The 19,519-nt window shown below is 45.5% G+C and overlaps 1 protein-coding gene across 2 annotated transcripts in view; it reads left to right on the plus strand.

The window, feature by feature from the left end:
* Positions 1 to 19,519, plus strand: part of FRAS1 (Fraser extracellular matrix complex subunit 1) — a 386,075-nt gene that overhangs the window by 180,015 nt on the left and 186,541 nt on the right. For both annotated transcript variants that reach the window (XM_079990647.1, XM_079990648.1), the window contains exons 10-13: positions 2,020 to 2,109; positions 5,820 to 5,967; positions 7,520 to 7,663; positions 10,079 to 10,213. In XM_079990647.1, the coding sequence (XP_079846773.1) occupies positions 2,020 to 2,109; positions 5,820 to 5,967; positions 7,520 to 7,663; positions 10,079 to 10,213 (517 nt within the window). The remainder of the gene's footprint in view (positions 1 to 2,019; positions 2,110 to 5,819; positions 5,968 to 7,519; positions 7,664 to 10,078; positions 10,214 to 19,519) is intronic.

The following is a 19,519-nucleotide window of genomic DNA, read 5'->3' on the forward strand; positions in this document are numbered from 1 at the left end:
CCATAGAATCTCCTGGACTTCCCTCCTTCCTTTTGTGGATCCTATTGTTAATCATTTCCTCCTGCATTTTTGATAACAATCCAAATCTTTTACATCTCCATTGTGTCCAAAATTCACCATTAAACTACAAGTGCTATTCTAATACTACTAACAAATTTAGCTGTTTACAATGGTTCTTCCAGTCATTTTTGTTTACAATGATTCTTCCAGTCATTTTTGCCATTTCTGCACAAGCCATCAACTTAATCTGCCATTCTTCTCTGGTTGGGACTTTATCTTCTTTCCATCTCTGGGCCAATAACATCCGCACAGCGGCGGTCACATGCATAAAGAGTATTTTCTGCTCCATTGGGATTTCGGCACCTAGAATATTACTGCATTTTTATATGCATTGTGAAGATGACTTTTGTGGGATACGGCTAGCGCACGTGGCTGAGAATTTAGATCCAGTCACGGATACACACATATATCTGCCCATGGGTATATCCACCGAGCCTATGTGGTTTAGAGGTGAGAGTGTCAGATTAGGTGGGCTATAGATTTTGGGCATAACATCAAATTGGATAAAATTAGGGAATGAAAGTATAAAATTTATGTCATGTATGGCTCTGAAAGAAAATTTAATGAAGATGATTTATAGGTGTCATTTAACGCCGGCAAAATTGGCAAAAATGTATAGGATGAGGGATAATAAATGTTGGAAGTGCAACGAGCTGGATGGTGAATATTATCACATGTGGTGGATTTGTGATAAAGTTAAGACATTTTGGGAGTCGATTTACAATGAACTTAAGAAAATATTAAAATATACTTTCCCTAAAAAACCAGAGGCTTTTTTTGCTTGGCCTGATGGGAAAGAAGATTAAGACAAAAGATCAAAGATTATTCATGTATGCCACAGCTGCGGCAAGGACTTTGTTGGCCCAAAACTGGAAATCACAAGAAGTTCCTACCATTGTGGAGTGGCAGATGAAAATGATGGACTATGCAGAGTTAGCCAAACTGACTGGCAGGATTCAGGATCTGGACGATCAAAGATTCCAGAAAAATTGGAGTAAATTTATTGTGTATTTAAAGGACAACTGTAAAAGCTTAAAGACACTGGAAGGATTGAAGTAACTCCTACAATGTGGACAGGATGATTTAGGTATAAAAAGATTAAATTACGTGACAGGATGTGATAAGGGATACCAACTGAAGGGAGGAGGGAAGTCGCAAGCTTGGCAGAGCACAAGGTTTATAGGTTGATTAATGTACTGTAAGAATGAATGTGTAAAGAAAATAATAAAAAATAATTGGGGGGAAAAGAGAGTGTGTCAGATTAGGAACTGGGAGACCCGGTTTCAAATCCCCCCCACAGCAGTGAAAATCACTGGGTAACCTTGGGCCAGCTACCTTCTCCCAGCCTAACCTACCTCACAGGGTTGTTGTAAAGAGAAACTGAGAAGCAAGAGAGCCATGTTCATTACCTTTATCTCCTTGGCCTGACCAGGGAGCCTGGGTTCGAGTCCCCGTTTGCCTTTGCGGCTCAGTGGCAACCATGCAGTTTGCGCTCTCTCAGCAGCCTAAAATATACCTGGGCTACCTCACAGGGGTGGTTGTGAGGCTAAAAAGGGACTATTGCCCTACCCAGCACTCTTGAGCTCTTTGGAGCAAACTTTTGCGATGGACGACAAAGTAATCAAGCAAGCTGATTGCGATAGCCATGCGGGCTGGATTCAATCCATGAAACTGGACCCCCCTTTTGATCCCTTGCCAGTTTTGTGGCATTTGGACTGGGAGCTTGCGGGAATTGTTCTGCAGCCACAAAGGTATTTAAGCACACATATCTTTTGGGAGAGAACCAAGAGTGATGGAATGAGCGCCAGGAGTGATAAAGGGAAATAGGATCTTAAAGACTGCATTCCAGTTCAAAAAAAGTTCGGGCTCCCACTGTCTTCTTTCAGCATTGTAATTTTTTTTTTTTAAAAAAAAATGCTAATTCTGGGTCTCATGCTGCGGCTGCCTCTTTCTCCACAGGGTGAAGAATTAGTTCATTTAGAAGGCAAGTGCTGTCCTGAATGTATTTCCAGAGGCAGGCCCTGTGTACACCAAGGGCGTACCAAATATGTAAGTAGCCTGAAAACTTGGGGCACATAGAACTGTTTGGGTGATGGATTGAAGAATGATATTCACCCAAATGGGAGCCATCAGTGTAGAATCACAGGCTGTGTAACCTGAGCCCTGTAGATTTATACCTTGCACATATCTACTTAGCTGAAAGATGCGTTTCTGCATCCTAAGAATCTGTTGTTTTTTCTTTTTAAAAAAGCAATATTCTAGCTACTGAGTGCTGGAAAAGGATACAGTCACACCTCATGTTACGTTTGTTTCAGGTTGAGCATTTTCAGGTTGTGTCCTGCGGTGACCCAGAAGTAACGGAACAGGTTACTTCCGGGTTTTGCCGCTCGCGCATGCGCAGACGCGCAAAATGATGTCACACGTGTGCGCAGAAGCGGTGAATCGTGACCCGCATGTGTGCAGACGCGGATTGTGTTCTGTTCAGGTTGTGAACGGGCCTCCGGAACGGATCCTGTTTGCAACCAGAGGTACCACTGTACAGTGGTACCTCGGGTTACACACGCTTCAGGTTACATACGCTTCAGGTTACAGACTCCGCTAACCCAGAAATATTGCTTCAGGTTAAGAACTTTGCTTCAGGATGAGAACAGAAATTGTGCTCCGGTGGCACGGCAGCAGCAGGAGGCCCCATTAGCTAAAGTGGTGCTTCAGGTTAAGAACAGTTTCAGGTTAAGTATGGACCGCTGGAACGAATTAAGTACTTAACCCGAGGTACCACTGTACAAACTTTCCTTGTTGACGTATCTGAAACAAGAGGAGGAACAGAATGGGGTGCCCAGCTAGCATGACTCGTAGCTTCTGTGGTCCTTTGCCCTTTTCAGCAATCAGTTCTGTGTGCAACTAACCTGGCAGTAAACCCCATTGACTGCAATGGGGCAACTTTGGAGCAAAAGTGCATAGGAAGGCACTGTATCTTTGCTCTGGAGAACTCACGGGGAGCCATTGCATACCAGGCTAGCCCTTGTCTGCAGCGAGAGTCAAGCCAGCTCTTGTCTCAATTGCCCGGGATCTGTTTCTTGGCCATGCATCAGTGTGCTGGGATGTTGGGAACTGGCTGTGTCTATCAATCAGTCCTGAGGTTCTTGCCCCATTCCTCTGTAATGAGAGACATTCCAGGAGCCTTTTGCTCCGGTTTTTAGTTTCCTCTGGGTGAAAGGGCATTGGAAACTGGAGCTAAGCAGAGAACTCTGTTTTCCTGAGAAAATTCTGAGGTCTCTCTTGCTCCCCTAGAAGTAGGCCAATATGCAGAATCCCCCCCCCCCCACAAAAAAATATTATCCACCATTTTTTTTGGTGGCACCTGCCATTTCCTCACTTAAATGAATGTATCCCTGGAATGACGCTAGATCCTTGACCTGCACCACAAACTAGATTTAATGAACACTCATATCTGAGTGCTTTGTAAAGTGATAGCCGTAGCCTTTTATATACTAACCTTTTATGCTTTCCCACATTTGTTTAATGCCCCTAACCCTTCTTTTAGCTCCTTTTAGTCTTTTATATGGGACGCGGGTGGCGCTGTGGGTTAAACCACAGAGCCTAGGACTTGCCGATCAGAAGGTTGGCGGTTTGAATCCCGCCAACGGGGTGAGCTCCTGTTGCTCTGTCCCAGCTCCTGCCAACCTAGCAGTTCGAAAGCATGCCAAACTGCAAGTAGATAAATAGGTACCGCTCCGGCGGGAAGGCAAACGGCATTTCCGTGCACTGCTCTGGTTCACCAGAAGTGGCTTAGTCATGTTGGCTACATGACCCAGAAGCTGTACGCTGGCTCCCTCGGCCAATAAAGCGAGATGAGCGCCGCAACCCCAGAGTCGGTCACGACTGGACCTAATGGTCAGGGGTCCCTTTACCTTTACCTTAGTCTTTTATATGTACCTTCTGTTTTAATAATTTTAGCTTTCCAAAATGTTTCACAGATTTTAAATGATTGTACCCCGACCTACTTATGCTGGTCTATGACTGTAATAAAATTTTGATTGATTGATGATAGAACCAGGGCCTGATGGAGGATACAAAATGGTAGGCAGGCTGCTAACAGCTTGCAGCCAAAACAGCAATCAATAAACACCTTAGGAACAAATAAGCATGGTGGGCTACTACCATGATTAATGGTGAGAGCCACCCCTGAGAGACTATTGACTTTTCCTGCTCTTCAACCAGAACATCATGTTTTGTCAGGCCTCCTGGACTGTCAGTCAGGTGATGATTGCCACCCACCTGATGGGGTTGCCCCAGCCACCCTAGGCAAAAATTAAGATTGATCCACAGTAGCCAGGATTGCGAAATTCATAATATTATATGTCACAGAAGTACCCAAAGGAAATTTATTCCAGCCCTTTGCCCAACGGCAAAACTATCCCGCTCACTTTCTGTCTGATCACAGTGTGTTTCAAGTAGAGAGAGAGAGAGAGAGAGGGGTTGCACAACAGAAAGGCACTTTCAGTTTGCTTGGAAACAATCTTGAAATGTTCTCTGTTGATTGCTAGCTTTATTGGAATGGGATTACTTCATTCGATAATGTTTTACAGCACTCTTGCTCCCAAATGTTTAGCTGTTTTATCATAATTTGATGTGATCAGATTTTGAGGGCTTTCCTTATTCTGGCAATTGAATGATGCTATTAGCTGCTACATTTGTACAACTGAATGGCTCCTAACAGTGTAATCAATACAGGCAGGGGGAAAAGATCAATGTTGTCTGAACTGTAACATCTAAGCCTGCATCAAAGCGTTTGCCAGTGGAGCAAAGCATTCCTTTTCCAACGCTAGTTTAGCCGTTTGCCTATTTTTCTATCCGAAGACATGTACAGATGCACATTTTATGCACACATGTGTGGCCTCATTACCACCACACATTTAAAGCACAACAATGCTGCTTTAAACAGTCATGGCTTCCCCTAGCCCTCCTCTGGGAGTTGTAGTTTATTAAGGGTGCTGACAAATGTGAGGACACCCCTCAGCCACCTCTGAGAACTACAACTCCCAGAGTTCCCTGTGAAGTGGGGTTGACTGTGAAACCCCTTTGGGAGCTGCAGCTGTGTGTTTAGAAATCACCTTACTGTGCAAAGGTAAAATTGACAGTTGTTGCTCCATCCCAGGGGTCAGCAAACTTTTTCAGCTGTGGGCCTGTCCACCGTCCCTCAGACCTTGTGGGGGGCTAGACTATATTTTTTGGGGGGAAATGAATGTATTCCTATGCCTCACAAATAACCCAGAGATGCATTTTAAATAAAAGGATACATTCTACTCATGTAAAAACACAATGATTCCCGGACCATCCGCGGGCTGGATTTAGAAGGCGATTGGGTCGGATCTGGCCCCTGGGCCTTAGTTTGCCTACCCAGGCAAACTAAGCGTGGTGTAGTGGTTAAGAGTGATAGACTCGTAATCGGGTCTCCGCTCCTCTGCTCCTCCACATGCAGCTGCTGGGTGACCTAGGGCCAGTCACACTTCTCTGAAGTCTCTCAGCTTCACTCACCTCACAGAGTGTTTGTTGTGGGGGAGGAAGGGAAAGGAGAATGTTAGCTGCTTTGAGACTCCTTCGGGTAGTGATAAAGCGGGATATCAAATCCAAACTCTTCTTCTTCTACCCATGCTCCATCCCCTTTTGGCTCTTGTTCCACTTACCACAAAATTTAATAAATAACACAGTGCTGAAAAGATGCAATAGGCCGTAGCCGTTATCGTTTTCTCATGCAGAGCGGAGAAAAATGGAAAGAGGATCTGTGCCGCGAATGCAAGTGCCAGGACTCCGATGTTATTTGCTCCTCTCCGTCCTGTCCGACTTGCCCTACAGGCAGCGTGGCAGTTGCTGCGGCAGGACAATGCTGCCCTCCTTGCGAGCCAGGTATTTTTATGACCTTTGAACTTTGTTTCTTCAAATGTCTCGCCCCTCCTTGTCCCTGAAGGCTCGGGGGCAGGTATCCTGTGTTTGTTTACTCGTTTGTCTTGTTTATTTGAAGAGTCTTTGCCCTGCTCTTCAGCGGGAAAAGGTGCCTTACAAAGATTCCAACACAAAAGGGTGTGTGTGTGTGTGTGTGTGTGAAGACAGGCGAACTAATATCAGTGTACTGGATGAAGCAAAGATCACCAGTGTTGAAGCAATGATTCTTCAACATCAACGTCGTTGGACTGGTCATGTTGTGCAGATGCCTGATTATTGTCTTCCAAAGCAACTACTCTATTCTGAACTTAAAAATGGAAAGTGTAATGCTGGTGGGCAACAAAAGAGGTTTAAAGACTCTCTCAAGGCAAATTTAAAAAAAAAAGTAGTATAAACACCAACAACTGGGAAACACTGGCCTGCGAGTGCTCCAGTTGGAAAACAGCCTGTACCAAAGGTGTCATGGACTTTGAAGACGCTCGAACTCAGGACGCAAGGGAGAAACGTGCTAAGAGGAAGGCACGCTTGGCAAATCCACACCGTGATCAACTCCTGTCCGGAAAACAATGTCCCCACTGTGGAAGGACGTGTGGTTCCAGAATTGGCCTCCACAGTCACTTACGGGCTCACTGTTAAGACCGTGTTTATGGAAGACAATCTTATTTGGCTACGAGTGATTGCCGAAGAAGTGTATGAACTGTGGTTGTAAAAACAACTGCAACAAATACATATATTTTTATTTCTTCGTGCTTTTAATGTTTGATGTTTTATTGTGTTTTTAACATTTTGTTGGGAGCCACCCAGAGTGGGTGGCATAATAATAATAATAATAATAATAATAATAATAATAATAGCATTTGTACTCCACTCTTCAGCCAGCAAAGCTCCCAAAGCAACTTGCATGAAATCAAAACAAGGCACTCCCTACCCACAGGCTTACATTCTAAGAAACAAACAAACAAAAATAAAACACAAGGGACAAGGAGGGAAAGGAGGGGGGGATTCACAGACTCAGCCCCCAATTTCTAGCGGGTGGTGCTGTGGGTTAAACCACAGAGCCTAGGACTTGCCGATCAGGAGGTCGGCGGTTCGAATCCCTGCGACGGGGTGAGCTCCCATTGCTCGGTCCCTGCTCCTGCCAACCAACAGTTCGAAAGCACATCAAAGTGCAAGTAGATAAATAGGTACTGCTCTGGCAGGAAGGCAAACGGCGTTTCCGTGCGCTGCTCTGGTTCGCCAGAAGCGGCTTAGTCATGCTGGCCACGTGACCCGGAAGCTGTACGCTGGCTCCCTCGGCCAATAAAGCAAGATGAGCGCCGCAACCCAGGAGTAGGCCACAGCTGGACCTAATGGTCAGGGGTCCCTTTACCTTTACCTTTATCCCCATCTCTCCCACTGATAAAATGGCTGCCCCCAAATGACAGTTGAGGGAGAAGTGGCCTGATAAAATCTTTGCCCTCTGACTGTTACACTCAACTATAATGAACCAGAGTTGCCTCTTCTTCACCAACAACAGGTCGGTGCCATGCAGATTGTGTGACCTGCTCACAGTCTTTTGAACTCTGCGACATCTGCCATGACACAACCAAGCTGCTGCAGGCTGGGCGCTGTGTGGCCAGCTGTGGATCCGGGTATTATCAGGATGCTGGACTTTGCTTAGGTAATCTATTTATTATTTACAATACAGTCATACCTCAGGTTACATACCTCAGGCAACATTTCACGTTGCGTTTTTTTCAGATTGCAGACCGCCAAAACCTGGAAGTACTGAAACGGGTTACTTCCGAGTTTCGGCGGATGCACAGAAGCGCTAAATCACGCTTTGCACGTGCACAGACGCACCAAATCACAACTCGCATGTGTGCAGACGTGCCACTGCAGATTGCGGACACTGCGGGTTGTGAATGTGCCTCCCACACGGATCACGTTCGCAACCCGAGCATCCACTGTATTTCAAATATTATACTTAGCTGCAAAAAAATAAAACATTTTCATGTTTTTTTTATGCCTGTAACTCTCTGTGGGGTGCTTTTCTGGATAATGGAAAGCAGACTTACTTATCAATTTTTCCCTACAAATAAAATAATGACTTAATAACCTGCTCTTCTTCCTTGCAGATGATTCCAGGTAAGGAAGGATGAATCTGTCAATTGTGGCTTCCCTTTGTCAGGAAAAAGGGTGCTAACAGCATGCCCAGAGTTGTGTTGACTTTCAAAGTTCGTCAGTGTGTGCTTTTCAACAAGAGGGATGCCTTTGTGGTTTTCAGTTGGTCAGAAACATCACAGAATTGTAGACTTGTGAAGTTGGAAGGGACCCAAGTGTCATCTAGTCCAATGCACTGCAATGCAGGAATCTCAACTAAAGCATCCCTGACAGATGGCCCTCCAACATACCCAGCTCCCTCAACCATTCCTCATAAGGCTTGGTTTCCAGATCCTTGATCATCTTGGTTGCTTTCCTCTGCATGCGTTCCATCTTGTCAATATCTTTCTTAAATTGTGGTCCAAAGAACTAGACACAGCACTCACTCCATGTGTGGTCTGACCAAGACCAAATAGACACTAGACTTCTGCTCATGCAACCAGGAATAGCATCAGCTTTATTTGCTGCTTCATCACACTGTTGTCTCATGTTGAGCTTGTGATCTACTAAGAGCCCTAAATCCTTTTCACATGTACTACTGACAATCCATGGGACGCGGGTGGCGCTGTGGTCTAAACCACAGGGCCTAGGGCTTGCCGATCAGAAGGTCGGTGGTTCGAATCCCTGCGACGGGGTGAGCTCCCATTGTTCGGTCCCTGCTCCTGCCAACCAAGCAGTTCAAAAGCATGTCAAAGTGCAAGTAGATAAATAGGTACTGCTCTGGCGGGAAGATAAACGGTGTTTCCGTGCGCTGCTCTGGTTCCCCAGAAGCGTCTTAGTCATGCTGGCCACATGACCCGGAAGCTGTACACCAGTACAGCGAGATGAGTGCCGCAACCCCAGTCGGCCACGACTGGACCTAATGGTCAGGGGGGTGGGTCCCTTTACCTTTACTGGCAATCCAGGTGTCCCCTATCTTAACATATGTGCAGCTGGTTCTTCTTGCCTAAGTGCAGAACCTTGCATTTGTCCCTATTGAAATTCCCTTCATTAGTTTTGGCCCAGTTCTCCAACTGAAGAAGAAGGTCATCTTGAATCCTGATTCTGTCTTCTGCAGCATTGGCTACTCCTCCTAGTTTGGTGTCATCTGCAAATTTGATGAGCATCCCATCAACTCATTTATCCAAGTTGTTCATAAAGTTGTTGAATGACACTGGGCCTGAGACAGAACCCTGCGGCAACCCTCTTGTCACTTTTCCCCAGGATGATGAAGAACCACTCATCATCCATAGCAGAGCCTTCTACCAAGTTTACCGATACCCGTATGATGATTTAGATCCTTCATAAGCACCTGAAAGGCCACATCAAGGAGGGAGTGCTGTAGGCACTCAAAGGACCTGTCGATGACATTTTACCATTGTACTGTTGAGAGTGTATTAACTTATGGTCTCTGTGTGTGGTTTGGGAGCTGCATGGTCAGGGGAAAACCAATGCTGTCCAGGGTTGTAAAGACTGCGGAGAGAATAATTGGGTGCACTCTTCCCACCTTGGATCAAATCGGTGCTTCCAGGTGCCATAGAAAAGCTGCAGAGATAGCGCAGGATAGTGCACACCCCGGAAATGATCTCTTTCAGCTTCTGCCTTCTGGAAGAAGGTACAGGGTTATAAAGACTAGGACAAGTCACCTGAGAAACAGTTTCTATCCAAATGCGATTTTGGTTTTAAATGCAGTGTCTCTATGGGAGTATATTTTTTTAAAAAAATGGGGTATCAGAGTTTTTAGGGGGCTAACCAGGTTAGGATGGCTGGGATAGCAGGCTTGTTGGTTTTGAATGTCTTACATAGATGTTCTGTATGGGACAATGACAATAAAGATTATCGTATCGTATCAAGTGGAAGGGCAGTCTCCAAAGTGTGCAGATATGGCCCCAAGGCTACCAGTTGCAGATTCCTGTTCCATAAGAAACTCTTCTTTCTTTCCTGTCTTGGCCAGCCTGCAAGAAGACATGCTCTAATTGCACTGACGAGTTTGTGTGTACAGCATGCAAAGATTCGCTGCAGTTGAAGGATGGCCAGTGTGTGGCATCATGTGGTGAAGGATTCTTTCCAGGACCCCTCCAATGCACAGGTAAGATAGATAGATACCCATGTTTGATGACATGAGTTCTTTGTGTATTCTCCTTCATCTAGTAAGTACAGCCAATATGGCCCAACAATAGATAGCACGTTTGTTGTGGAGCTGGTTTCAAATGCCCTCCAATCTCTGAATGATTTTTTCTCTACTATATGTTTTGGAGAGTTGTTTTTCCTCTATGCATTTGAACACCTCTAAAAATATTTCAGCCACAATGTGTATGATGGCTTCCGGAGATCAAAGAGAAGTTTTCCGTCTGTTTTTGGATACATTTGGTTGCCATTTTGAATCAAGATGGCGGACTGAACATTAGAATTCTTGAGCAACACTGAGTACAAGGCTGCTAGCATTTTATGTAAAAGAGATAGAATCATAGAATCATAGAGTTGGAAGAGACCACAAGGGCCATCGAGTCCAACCCCCTGCCAAGCAGGAAACACCATGCTTGATAACAATACAAAACAAAAATATCAAACAGCAGCTGCTGTTATTAAACTGATACAAACAAATAAGGTTTAAAAAATAACAAGAACAATGGAAGATTTTGTATCTTGGCTGCCAATTGCCATAACTAAGTGGAAACGAAATATATGAAGAATGTTAGGGTATATTGATACACACATAATTTTATTTGTAAGCTGCCTTTTTACCATTAAAACCATGCTCAGGTCAGCTTGCAACGTGAAAAAATAGACAATTGCAAACATAGCATAATAAAATATCAAAAAATACGCAACCACATTGAAACAATTTCCACATAAATCATAACATCTAAAATAATGATACAAAAAAGTTAATAAAAGCAACACATGTACCCCAACAAAAAATCCCTAAACAATACCCTGGCCATGCTAATCCATGCTAAGTTTACAATCCTATGCTCATATACTTCCCTGGGAGTGAAACCCATTGGACTCAATGGTGCTTAATTCTGAGTACACCTACACAGGACTACACTGTAAATTAAGCTCTGAACAGACCTTTTTTAATTAATGGACCTGACTTACTCATGTTCATTAATTTCAATGGACTAACTTTGAGTAAATTGAATACCACCCATTGTGCGTTATTTCGTGATTGTTGAAATCAGCCTCAAGAAAAATTGATGTGTGTGTGTGTGTGTGTGTGTGTGTGTGAGAGAGAGAGAGAGAGAGAGAGAGAGAGATCAGTTGCTTTTTGATATTTTCTCATTCTCATTTAAAAGGTCATATTTGACCTAATTACCACATTGTTAACAAATGGCTCAAATTGCATTTTGCTGAGAAATCATATATTATGTGGGTAGAAAGCATTCTGCGAACAGAGCGCACTTGCGCAGGCTTGAAAAGGCATAACTCATTTTCTTTCTATGATCCAGGCGTCTTAGGAATTTAGAATGTGTTTTGGCAAAGGCTGACAGAGGGGACCAGGGGGAGATGAGGGCACAGAGGCAGTGAGCAGGGTCTGGGCAGGACATTTTGAGAGAAGTGGGAGAGAACATGAAACATTGGCAGCCAAGCCCAGCTCAACCCACCGCTTGTTGGATTGTTCTAATTTAATTTGAGCGGTTCAAACATGTCTACTTGGAAGAAAAGTCCACTGACTTCAGTGGGGCTTACTCCCAAGTAAGCTTGATTTCCCAGTCACTGGGAAACCCTAGCTTAATTTAGGCCACAAATCCATTTTTTTTAAATGGTCACATTGTGAAAATCACAAGTACAGTCATACCTGGTTGAGTGTTTTCAGGTTATACTCCGCGGTGACCAGGAAGTAACGGAGCGTGTTACTTCCGGGTTTCGCCACTCGCGCATGCGCAGACGCTCAAAATGACATCACGCACATGCACAGTAGCGGCGACACGTGCAGACGCGCAGTCGTGGGTTATGCTCTACTCAGGATGCGAACAGGGCTCCGGAATGGATCCCGTTCGCATCCAGAGGTACCACTGTAGAAGTGCTCTGTAGAAGGAGGAGCCGCATTCCCCGAAATAATAGGGAGTTTTATGGTCATCATGCTGTTGTCTGACAGTGTCCTGCAAACCCTGATGTCCTTCCAATGCAAAAAAATTAATAGATTCATTTCTGCCCCTTCTGAACCATTTGCAACATGCTGCCTTTAATAATAGCACACTTTCAGCAGGCAATAGGACCGCAGGAGGTTCCCCTCTTGCTTCTAAGTGGTTCTCCATCTTTATGCAAGATGGAATTCTGAGTAGGAAGCAGCTGGCAATCTGCATGTTAATATGGTAGCTGCATGATGCCAGTACTTGCCAGCTGATTATGCCACACTGTCTGCCACCATTTTTAGGACCAATGGATCTCTGTAATTTTCAGCCTCCAGAAGCTCTGGCTGGAGGATTGAAAGCTTGAGAGGCACTGTTCTTACATGCTGTGCGACCCTGTGCATCTGTGGATTGATAATTTGCAAGTGGGTTACCAAATAGTTCTTACAAAGGGGGTCAGAATTAGACAGCCCCTGGACCAAATCACGCATATGCACACACACTGAGACCAAAATGAGACCTGGAAGGAGTTTACATTGGCTGATACTTCGTAGGGTGGGAGCTGTGGTCTCCCAAATCCTTTTGAAAGTAGCCTTCCAGCAGAACTGGTTTCATAGCCAGGCTGCTACCGAAAATCCCCTTCATGTTGTCCTTTTGCCTTGTCAAAACAAAAAAAATTCCTTCCAGTAGCACCTTAAAGACCAACTAAGTCAGTTCTAGGTATGAGCTTTCGTGTGCATGCACACTTCTTCAGATACACTGAAACAGAAGTTTCCAGACCCTTCTATATAGTGAGAAGGTGGGGAGGGGTATTACTCAGAAGGGTGGTGGGAATGGATGATTGGCAGATAGCTGTGATGAGCCTGTTGACGACTCTTAACGACTGCAATAGGTCTTACAGGAAAAAGCAAGGGGTGAAAAGGTGAAAAATGGCTTTGTCATGTATAATGAGATAAGAATCCAAGGTCTTTGTTCAGACCAGGTTTCTCCATGGTTTTAAGTTTGGTGATAAGTTGTAATTCAGCAGCTTCTCTTTCCAGTCTATTTCTGAAATTCCTTTGTAGTAAAACAGCTACTTTGAGATCTTGTATAGAATGTCCTGGGAGATTGAAGTGTTCTCCTACTGTTTTCTCTGTCTTGTGTTTCCTGATGTCCAATTTATGTCCGTTTATTCTTTGGCGTAAGGTCTGAGAGCTGAAGGACACTGTTGGCATTTGATGGCATACACAATGTTAGACGATGAGCAATTAAATAGTCCCGAGATGGTATGTGTGATGTTGTTGGGGCCAGTAATGGTGTTGTCCGGGTGTATGTGGCAGCAAAGTTGGCATCTGGGTTTATTGCAGGCTCTGGTGGAATAAACCCAGAGCCTGCAATAAGACTGGAAAGAGAAGCTGCTGAATTACAACTTATCACCAAACTTAAAACCATGGAGAAACCTGGTCTGAACAAAGACCTTGGATTCTTATCTCATTATACATGACAAAGCCATTTTTCACCTTATCACCCCTTGCTTTTTCCTGTAAGACCTATTGCAGTCGTTAAGAGTCGTCAACAGGCTCATCACAGCTATCTGCCAATCACCCATTCCCACCACCCTTCTGAGTAATACCCCTCCCCACCTTCTCACTATATAGAAGGGTCTGGAAACTTCTGTTTCAGTGTATCTGAAGAAGTGTGCATGCACACGAAAGCTCATACCAAGAACTGACTTAGTTGGTCTTTAAGGTGCTACTGGAAGGAATTTTTTTTGTTTTGACTATGGCAGACCAACACGGCTACCCATCTGGAACTTTTGCCTTGTGTGAGAAATGTGCTGCCTCTGGGTCCAAGGTTTTTAGAATCACGAGGTCTAGAAATTTATTGCATCTGGGGAAAGGAAGCTGGGATTTCCTAAAGATGGTATTCAGTAATAAAAAAGTCCCCACTTAGAATATGCACAGTGCACAAATCAATGTTCCTTTGTTGCTGTAGTCATTTAGTCGTGCCCCCATGGACCAGAGCACGCCTGGCACTCCTGTCTTCCACTGCCTCCCACAGTTTGGTCAAACTCATGCTGGTAGCTTTGAGAACACTGTCCAACCATCTCGTCCTCTGTCTTCCCCTTCTCCTTGTGCCCTCCATCTTTCCCAACATCAGGGTCTTTTCCAGGGAGTCTTCTCTTCTCATGAGGTGGCCAAAGTATTGGAGCCTCAGCTTCAGGATCTGTCCTTCCAGTGAGCCCTCAGGGATGATTTCCTTCAGAATGGATCGGTTTGCTCTTCTTGCAGTCCATGGGACTCTCAAGAGTCTCCTCCAGCACCATAATTCAAGAGCATCAATTCTTTGGCGATCAGCCTTCTTTATGGTCCAGCTCTCACTTCCATACATCACTACTGGGAAAACCATAGCTTTTACTATATGGACCTTTGTTGGCAAGGCGATGTCTCTATTTTTTAAGATGCTGTCTAGGTTTGTCATTGCTTTTCTCCCAAGAAGCAGGCGTCTAATGTTCCTTTAGAATTTGCAAATATTGATGGCAAAATCTGAATTTTGCACTTGCCCAGTGAACTAATGGATGTGAGCGAAACACACATAGTCTTGCACTCGTAGATTGAAAAGGTCTCCTTTCCCATGTGGCTAAGCAGAGCAGGCTTTTCTTCCGGTCTACTCCTACTGAGTTTTACATTTTCCCTCTTGCTCGGCTCTCTTCAGTGTCTCTTACTTGGCGAGCCCCCCCCCCCGCCACAGCCAAATATGGCTGTTCGTTTCACCTTATTACCGCTTTTGCAGCTCACTCGTCCCGCATTTCATCCATATTTCCACTCATGCATGTCGGCGGGAGAAAGTTGCTGGGAAAATTTCTTCTCTCTTTTCCTCTAAGGAGTTCAAGCAATTTGTTTTAGTTCTGCCTGACTGCACTTTTCTGCATAAAAAGAAGAAGGGGGGGGGGAAAGACAACCCACAGAAGAAAGTGCTGGGTTTCAGAACTTGTTCATAACTCAGTAGGCTATCCACTTCCCTCACCACGTGTGTGTTTTTGGCTCGAGGCATTAGCGGGAAGAAGACAGATTAAGCTGACATTAAGCCCCTCTCTGTACCCTCGTACAGAGTGTCTACAAATGGGTAACTTCCCCAGCGATCACTTTTCTCTGATGCTCAGTGCTGAAACCTCGTGAGACGATGGCCATCCGTTAAGTCCCACGAGGTGGTGAAAAGAATTTTCCTAGCCATGCAGTCAGAAATCTGGGAAAGCGTCCGAGTGGTGAGATTCCTCTCTCAGCTTGGTCACTGCTTTCCCTTCTGCCAGTTGGTTCAGATAGTACCAGTGGTCTGACTCAATAAAAAGCAGGTGTAATGGGGTTTGGGGTTGCTTGTGCGTAAGTCGCAAACTGCTCCCAGCTGAGTAGTTTGGTTAAAACTTTCCCCTGGCTGGACAGTCAGTACTCTGTGACTGTCTCAGTCACTGGCAGAATCCGTCAGTGGGCGTTTCCTGAATTTCCTCCAACATAAAAGTTCTTTGACACCAAGTCGCCGCCTAGCTTCCCTGCGCGGAAGCTTTCTGCGCAGAGTGGGCGTCCCAAGGGGAGGTCCTGTGCTCTCCCCGCTGGTCTCGCTGGAACAGTCCTGGAGCCTTCCCTCCGAAGCTCCCTCAGCCTCCCCTTCCTCCCTGGCGTCACGTCTATTTCCTTCCCCAGCGGAACCTCTCCCTCTCTCCTTGCTGGTTCCCTCTCCAGCGTCATTGGGGAGCCTTACCTCCACCCTTGGCTCCGATGGCAGTTCCCTGACAGCAGGTTTCCCACATGGTTACATGTGCACCGCAGTAAATTGCCACTTCATCGTTTGATCTATTTATTTGGGTTTTTTTAAAAATTTAAAATCTATACTGTCGTACCTTGGTTCTTGAACGCCTTGCGACTCAAACGTTTTGGCTCCCGAACGCCGCATACCCGGAAATGAGTGTTCCGGTTTGTGAACGTTCTTTGGAACCCGAACATCCGACACAGCTTCCGACTGAGTGCAGGAGGCTCCTGAATCCACTCGGAAGCTGCACCTTGGTTTTCGAACATTTTACAAAGTCGAACAAACTTCTGGAACCGATTCTGTTAGAGAACCTAAGTACGATTGTATTAGAAATGTTTATTACTTGGTTTTTTGTTTGTTTGTTTTTAAAAATGTTAGAAAAGTCCAAGGAGCCTTTAAAAAAGCAGCACTGGGGAAAAATATTATGTCAATGAGATAACGAAAGTATAATTGAAACTAAATACAGTGGTACCTCAGGTTAAGTACTTAATTCGTTCCGGAGTTCCATTCTTAACCTGAAACTGTTCTTAACCAGAAGCACCACTTTAGCTAATGGGGCCTCCAGCTGCTGCTGTGCCACTGGAGCACGATTTCTGTTCTCATCCTGAAGCAAAGTTCTTAACCCGAGGTACTATTTCTGGGTTAGCGGAGTCTGTAACCTGAAGCGTATGTAACCTGAAGCATATGTAACCCAAGGTACCACTGTACAGTCATACCTCAGGTTACAGCCGCTTCAGGTTGCGTTTTTTGGGGTTTACGGACCGCCGAAACCCGGAAGTAACAGAATGGGTTACTTCTGGGTTTTGGCGGTTGCGCATGCGCAGAAGCGCCAAATCGCAACCTGCGCGTGCACAGACGCACAGATGCAGGTTGCGAATGCTGCAGGTTGCAAATGTGCATCCTGCACGGATCACATTCACAACCCGAGCATCCACTGTATCAGGATTGCAGCCAAGTCGTATCTGTGATGGCCTCTGGAAAAAACTATCTAGAACAGGGGTTCCCAAGGCACGGCCCATGAACTTCACTTGTGTGAAGAATGGCAGAAGGAAGCTCTGCCTTCCTCAGAGGATTAAAGCCACAGCTACTGGCTAGGCATGGCAAGGTCCCAAGCATTACAATCGCTAAACAATGGGAAGAAAAGTCTTTGAGTGATTTGCAAAGCAATTTTCAAGTGGTCCAGGTGGGGGCAAGTTTGAGAAACACTGGCTGGGATCATTTCTGAATAGTATTGTGACCCATGGGGGCTAGAACTCGGAGTTTATGTGTTCAGGCAACAACCGATTGACACGCACCCGACTGATGCGCACGCACAGCGCTGAACTCAGAAGTGACCCGAAAACGCCACTGAAAGGGTGGAACACGGGCGGGGCGGAACTTTTTACAAGGGCTCATGGGGGTCTGAAACGTAACTCCTGCACAAAGTGACAATTGCCTGTGCTTGTGTTCCTTGTCGTTGGGTTTGGATTCATTAGGGCCTGGGCCTTTTCAGTAATGGCCCCAACTTGGTGGAACACTCTGTCACAAGAGACTAGGGCCCTGCGGGACTTGACATCTTTCCCCAGGGCCTGCAAGACAGAGCTGTTCCGCCTGGCCTTTGGTTTGGACTCAGTCTGACCCTTATGTTTCCCTCCCCTTACGGTTTTGATTTATGGGCTACTTTTAAAATGAGGCTGCTTTTTAAATTGTATTTTAACCTGTATTTTAAATTGGGTTGCCCCCCCCCCATTATGTTTCTATTGAAATTTTACTGGTGTTAGCCGCCCTGAGCCCGGCTCTGGCCGGGGAAGGTGGGGTAAAAATAAATTTTATTATTATTATTTATTATTATTAGTCTTTTGCGGAAATAATAATAATAATAATAATAATAATAATAATAATAATATTTTATTTGTACCCCACCATCTGTCTGGGCTTTCCCAGCCACTCTGGGCAGCTTCCAACCAAATATTTAAATACAGTAAAGCATCTAACATTAAAAGCTTCCCTAAACAGGGCTGCCCTCAGATGTCTTCTAAAAGTCTGGTAGTTGTTTATCTCTTTGACATCTGGTGGGAGGGCATTCCACAGGGTGGGTGCCACTACCAAGAAGGCCCTCTGCTTGGTTTCCTGTAACTTTTCTTCTCGCAGTGAGGGAACCGCCAGAAGGCCCTTGGAGCTGGACCTCAGTGTCCAGGTAGAACAATGGGGGTGGAGATGCTCCTTCAGATATACTGGACTGGGGCCATTTAGGGCTTTAAAGGTCAGCACCAACACTTTGAATTGTGCTCGGAAACGTACTGGTTCTGTCTGCAGAGAGCCTGTTCTTTTTTGGGTTTTAAGTCTAGGTTCATCATTACCCATGTGAACTCCCTCACCTAAGGTTAATGACACTCAGCCAATATAATTGCACCCCCCAAAAATTGCAAAGGATGAGGCATGAGAGTGGGAGCAAGTCTGTGAGCAGCTGGAGGGCAATTTCAGATGGGAGAGGCAGGTTTGAGTCTGTGGGCATGTTCAGAGTTGAATGGGAGACCTGCCAGTTATTCTCCATTTCCAACTTTTCTTTCCTTGTTTCATCACGAAGCAACCACATTCCTTTAATCATTCCTTCCCCGCTCACCCCACGACACGCTTTCTTCCAGAATGAAGATCTGTGCGCAAACTAATTTGCTATGGCTCTTTCTTCCTTGACAGACACTTCTTCTAAAGAACGATAAATGCATTAAAAAGCGGAAATTGGAAATGTGTAAGGGACATTAACTGCACAATTAATGCCTGTTGGAACCATGGGTGACAGGGGGAGCGGGTTAGGGCATGGGGAACTGCCTGTCTCAGAGGGCAGCTTTCCCCATATAGCCCCATGCAGCCTGCTGAACCTCAGCTAATGGTTCAGGCTCCATGCAGATGTTGGTAACAAAACAATGTTTTGAACAGGGTGGTCAACAGAGCTGCCAACACCGGGCCTGAAGCAGGGTTTCCTCCCAGACTAAGAGAGAGAGAGAGAGAGAGTTGGGAGCCTGGAAGCTTGGTTCTCTTTGATTCTTTTTTTAACATATCATTTTCAACAGTAATTGCCATCGGAGACAGGAGAGGAGGTAAGGCGTAGCAGCGATGCAGGAGAAGGACCCAGTAGGGAGAGAGAGCTCACTTCCGCTGGGGAAGGAGATAGGCGTTACGCTAGGAAGAAAGGGGAGGTTGAGGGAGCTTCGGAGGGAGGGCTCCGAGACTGTTCCAGCGAGACCAGCGGGGAGAGCACAGAGCCTCCGCTTGGGACGCCCACTCTGCGCAGAAAGCTTCCGCGCAGGGAGGCTAGGTGGAGACTTGGTGTCAAAGAGCTTTTATGTTGGAAAAAGTTCAGGAAACGGCCACTGACAGATTCTGCCAGTGATTGAGACAGCCACGGAGTAGAGGCTGTCCAGCCGGGGAAAAGTTTGACCAAACTACTCAGCTTGGAGCAGTTTGCGACTTAAGCACAAGCAACCCCACATCCCATTACAGTAATTAAACATACTGTCAAAGCTGCCCGAGGTCCCAGCTCACAAAGGACCAACGCC

This window comes from Podarcis cretensis (assembly GCF_951804945.1).
Source record: "Podarcis cretensis genome assembly, chromosome: 9".
Taxonomy (NCBI): Eukaryota; Metazoa; Chordata; class Lepidosauria; order Squamata; family Lacertidae; genus Podarcis; species Podarcis cretensis.